Below are 5,548 nucleotides of genomic sequence, written 5' to 3'. Positions count from 1 at the left end.
TCAAGGAGAAAAGCATGCAAGCAATGATCATGCAGAAGAAAAAAAAAAAGAAAAAAAAAGAAGAGAATGGCAATGTCAATGCTTGCTCTGATTATAAGCATACTGATCATGTCAAAGGAAGCTACACCTGCTGAAAATTGTGTTTCTACAGGGAACCTTGCCTTTCATGCTTGTACAAGAGTCGAGAGTACGAACTAAGAATCTAATCTGCTGCAGGACGAAATATCAAAGGATGATCATCCCTCCCTAAATATGTTAATAAGTTAAATTCTATACTATTCATGAAGTTGATTGGGATGGTATTAGATCAGATGCTGTCAAAGTTCCTGAGTGATCAATGTCAAGTTTCTTGAAGGTTTCCATCACACGTGAAATATCTTCCTGGTTGATCTTCCCCATTTCCTTTAGCTTATAAATCACAAACTCTGCAGCACTGATAAACAAATCCAACAAGCCACATGAGCATTGAAGTAAAATTAACAAAACCAATTACAACACATGCCACATCAATGATCAAGAGTTATTATTCATACCTGACAACTTTATCATGATCAAGATCTGCTTCCTCAAGATCTGAGGATGTCAATTTTCGAGTAAGAACCCACTTTATGAGCGATCTTTGCCTTCTTTCAGTGTACAGTTGAGCAATGTAGAGAAACAACTGTGCTAAGCAAAGGGTACTGCTGAGAATCCAAAAAACAGAAAACATACGACCGGCTCCAGTTGAGAAGCTTGCATCCCCATATCCTAGAGTAGTAATGGTGCAACAAACGCAATAGAAAGCATCCATGAGTTCCATATTCTCAATTAGACATAAGAACACAATTCCTACTATAGTAAGCAGCAAAAGAAGGATTCCAACTGTTATACATTTGAACTTGACCTTGTCTGTTTCAACCTCCATAAGAAGCTCAGCTGGTCCAACTTTTTCACGGAAATGTATGGCTTTAACCAAAAGGATTTCCTGCTTCTCTACAATGTAATCTGCTGCCTTACCAAGCATTATACCAACAATACCCATCCCTGTGAAGACATAAACGCATGCAAGTAGCTTTGCCAACATGCTATTGGGTACAAGGTCCCCATATCCAACGGTGCTCATTGTAACTATACACAAGTACATGGAGTCCAGAATCGCGTTTGTTTTCACACCCTTTATCTGATGCCTGATCAGGAAAAAGCAAAAGGAGCCTGCACCTATGTATGCAAGCAACTACAGGATTACCTGCTTTAAACTAAACTGTGGTTTCACATAGATTAACTCACAATCTGCAGGACATTGAGATTCCACTCCATTTTGTTCTAGGTGGTTCTTATATGCTGGACCACTACTACTGTATTGGCGATTTTTTCTTCTCTGGACGACATTCTTTTCATTGTTGAGTTGAGCATGATCTTTCTTCTCGGAAAGTAAGGTTTGTTTAACATCATGATCACTAGCCATCAGGATCTCTATGTAATTAAGCTTCTTGGGCCAAAACTTTTCGGGGGCAATTCTACAATGCTCATTGCATGAGTTAAGAGTGAAATTGTTGTTCTCACCAACAATTTGTTATTAGCACTTTGGCAAATTTAATTTGGATCTTTGGATGTGATCCCGCCTGAAAATCAAAATGAAAATGCATCCCATGAAATGCAATCATAGTTTCTAATTTGATCGACAGTAAATATTCAAAATCAGTAGAGTAGAAGGACACATAATCTTGCCAAACTGTTCTTATGTTCTAAAGGCAATTAAAGGGAAGAACCAAATTCTTGTGGCTGTGCCATTACAAATAAGAATGAATGATTAAACTAGACATCTATTCCAATTGAATTCTCATGGTATTAAAGAACTTGCATTCAATGACATAGACCCTTGGATAAAATTTTGTGTTAAGGATTCTAAATATATTAAAGATGGCACATGATATAGTAAATAAATAAATAAACAAATAAAGAAATAAGATGCTGCTGTGACAATATACAAACACAACCTAAAGGTACTGGACTGAAATAGGGGATTGTCTTGCCTGAGGAAGCTGTTTCCCTCAATCCACTGCTTCAAATGAAATGCAGTTGGCATACCCTACAGAAAATACAGAAAGAGCTGCAGGAATAGTCTATGATCTCTGCATAAAGCATAATATCATACCGAGAAAAAGCAGTTTCTAGAGGCATAAATGAAGCAACCAAGAATCACTCTGGTGCTTCCAACTGGGCAATTTTTCACCGCTAGGAACTCAGTGGGGGAATTGGATTTTGAAATCCACTTGGACAAATCGTATGTTTGACTCTCACTTGTCCACATCTCATGTCATTTAGACATGTTGTTAGGTGCCACTAATTAGTGCTTTTAGCCGTTCCTTACGATCATTACAGTCTTTTGAGGGGTGTAGAAGACTAGAGAGTTCGATTCAGGGACTTCTTCAGAAAAGAAACGTGATTACTAACTAAATTATATATATAAACTAGCCATGATTTTTGGGGATTATAAGAGAAGAATAGAAGATCATTATAATTTCATCAAATCTTTTGTCACAACATGTTGATCCCAATCCCCAAAAGGCCAATACTACTTCCCACAATGGTAAAGTAAACTTTTTCCCCCCTTTATAGGCAGGACTTTCTCAAATCTATAATGCATATATTACTATAAATGGGGGCATGTGCTAAAGTTTTGCTTCGGCTTAAAACAAGGTTACCAAATCCAGGTAATATTTTTCTTTGATCCAGTGCAAATCACAATGGGAAAATTAGAGGAAAATGACTCCAACATATATGTTGGAGTCAAATCAGAACTCCCGCTTCAAAAGTGCATTTGCTAGATTACTATTTTACGTAAGCGTCAAATGAAAATATTTGTCAAAATCAGTTACATTTTCTGTCAAAATTAACGGAATTGGCATTTCTCATTATTAAAATATTTATAAAGTTAAAGATAAAAGAAGAAAATTAATAAAAAACAAACTAAAAGAAAAAAATTAAAAAAATTAAAAAGAAAAAAATTAAAAACAAACTGAAAAAAAAAGGGAGGTCCCTCCCCACCCAGCCTCATCGGCCCCCTACCCTCCCCAGCCCCGTCACACCTCCCCCCCAGTCCAATTGCACCCACCTCCCCCAAGCCCCATTAGCCGTCACACCCCCTCCCCCCATCAGCCTCGTCGCACTCCCTCCCCCCAGCCTCGTCGCACCCTCCCTCCCCCAGCCCGGTTGCACCCACCTCCCCCCAGCCCCGTCTGCTCCTCCTTTTTTTTTTTTTTTTCTTCTTTTAGTTTTTTCTATTTTTTTGTTTCTCCCATCATTTTTTTTTTTACTTTTATGTTTGTATTTAATTTTTTTTCTCTTCTTTTAGTTTTTTTATTTTTATTAATTTTCTTCTTTTAGTGTTATTTTTTTTATAAATATTTTAATTATGAAATAAAAAAATTTATTATTTTTTATAGAAAGTGTAACGAATTTGACGCTTAAGTGAAATAGTAACCCTAAAGGATGCACTTTTGAAATGGGAGTCCTGATCTGGCTCTGATACATATGTTGGAGTCCTTTTCCTCTAATTTTTCTAGTCACAATTATGTAGCAAGTCAAACCCTAATGTACTCATATACCGTTAATTGGTAATTTTCTGTTATTTTGTCCTTTCCACTCCTATTTTGGGTGAAGAGTAGTGCTAGGGTTCACAAATTTGTATTCAAAATTTAGATTTCAAATGATGTATCAGTATTTCATTGATTCATACATGACTCACCCTAAAAATTATTTATTTTACAAGAAGTAAAACACTAACATATGTAATGACACATCATTTGGGATCTAAATTTGAAATATAAATTTGGGATCTCTAGCATTTAGAGTTCTCTAATGTTAAAAGTTGAAATGTTTCCTAAATATTTTTTTGATAGGATTTATGTTCAAATATTTGACCATTGAAGGTTTGGGTAGATTTTGGGGAGTCTCATCCATTCAACTTGATTTTTGGAAATTTTTTGGGAAATCTTGCTCAAATTTTCGGTCATTTTAGAAAAGGGTTGAAGTTATGTTTTATGTCATTTTTTCCTAAATTTAAATTTGGAGAAATGTTTAGAAAAAGGCTATAGATGCTGTAAAAGGGAATGCAATTACAACTGATCGAGTGGTTATTTTAATATATGTTTTAATGTCTAAATATTCAAAATTAATACATTGTTTGCTTTTATATTTTCCTTTTCTAGCAAATTTTTACTCTTATATTCAATATTTGTTATAGTCATCGAATGAACATGAGAATGACAATAACATATGATCCACTTAAAAGAAATTTTGGTGTGTGCAGGAGCATATGTTTAGTGGCTAGTGTGGCATTAGTGTGGAAAGGTCGAGTCGAGTGAAATGAAAGTGTGGAGTGAATTTCTCCATCTAATGCATACTATCTCCGTGGCACCAAGCTTCCCTGCATGTCATTCTTTTTTTTAACCCCTGTTTTTTGGTTTTTTGGTTTTTAATTCTTTTAATTGACCTCCCTATGTATTGATGCATAATCTTATGAAGTACTATATATTTTCATTTTACATTTCTGTTGGTGAAGATTTTAGTATCTTTTTCATTGGGTCTTTTGGATTTTGAGAAAATTTTGTGTTAAAAGGAGGGCGTGATGATTTCCAAGTTTTGCTAAAGGTAAATAACATGCATGCCCTTTTTAGCAGCTTGGCAAATATTACAGCATTTCTAATGGACTTGTCACAAGTAGTCCATATTTATACAACTCCAACTAAAGCATAAGAAAACTGACATAGTAAGGACATAACACAAAGTATTTATTTATGTATTTTATTTTGACAGCTGATAGTATAGTATATACTTATCCGAAACATTAATAAATTTAAAACGCATATCTTATCTATATGTCAAATTTCATTCATCCTGAAAATAATTTGTATATGTACGTTTTTACTAGGAACTTCTTACCACATGTAAATTAGGGATGGCTGGCAACGGGGTGGGTTCGGGTTGGGTTTGCCAATACCATACCCGCCCTTCCGGGTAATCAAGTCTCCATCAGGTATTCAGAGTCTCTATTATTTTTTTAAATTTTTTTATTTATTAATAGCATACTAAATCAACATAAATACATAATATAGCATAGATGAAACACATTAAAATTCATCATATTACATTACAACAACACTAAATAATAAAAAGTATACCATTAAATTTTAAAGACAACAAAAATTAAGATAAGAAATTAAAATATAATTATATAATATAATTTTTTTATTAAACAGGTATGCGAGTTTTTATTAAATGAGTATACAGGGCGGAGCAAGGATGTGGATGGTATTACCATACTTAATCGGGGAGGGGAATTTTGCCATCTTACATGTAATCCTTACGTATAAACCAATACCCAACCTACATTGAGGAGACTAATTGTGATAAGGGACATCGAGCCCAACTATTATATTGTACCCCATAACATGATAATAGCTACCCTGCATATCCTTTCTCCATGCAGATGCATACTATTTAAGAGTACTCGAAACATTTCATGATACACAATGCAACACGATTAACATGAATGATTGTGTTCCTT

General features: G+C 34.7%; 1 protein-coding gene across 1 annotated transcript; it reads right to left on the bottom strand.

Moving 5' to 3' along the window:
* Positions 1–2,104, bottom strand: LOC147299823 (two-pore potassium channel 1-like). Its single transcript, XM_086229141.1, has 3 exons — positions 2,013–2,104; positions 534–1,601; positions 1–433 (listed from the first exon to the last, which is right to left on the bottom strand). The coding sequence occupies exons 2-3, from the start codon at positions 1,121–1,123 to the stop codon at positions 280–282; spliced, it is 744 nt and encodes a 247-aa protein (XP_086085267.1). The 5' UTR covers positions 1,124–1,601; positions 2,013–2,104; the 3' UTR covers positions 1–279.
* Positions 2,105–5,548: the final 3,444 nt, after the last annotated feature.

The sequence above is a fragment of the Dryas octopetala genome, chromosome 1 (assembly GCF_963921425.1).
Source record: "Dryas octopetala chromosome 1, drDryOcto1.1, whole genome shotgun sequence".
NCBI lineage: Eukaryota > Viridiplantae > Streptophyta > Magnoliopsida > Rosales > Rosaceae > Dryas > Dryas octopetala.
This window is presented reverse-complemented; position numbering and strand designations above follow the sequence as displayed.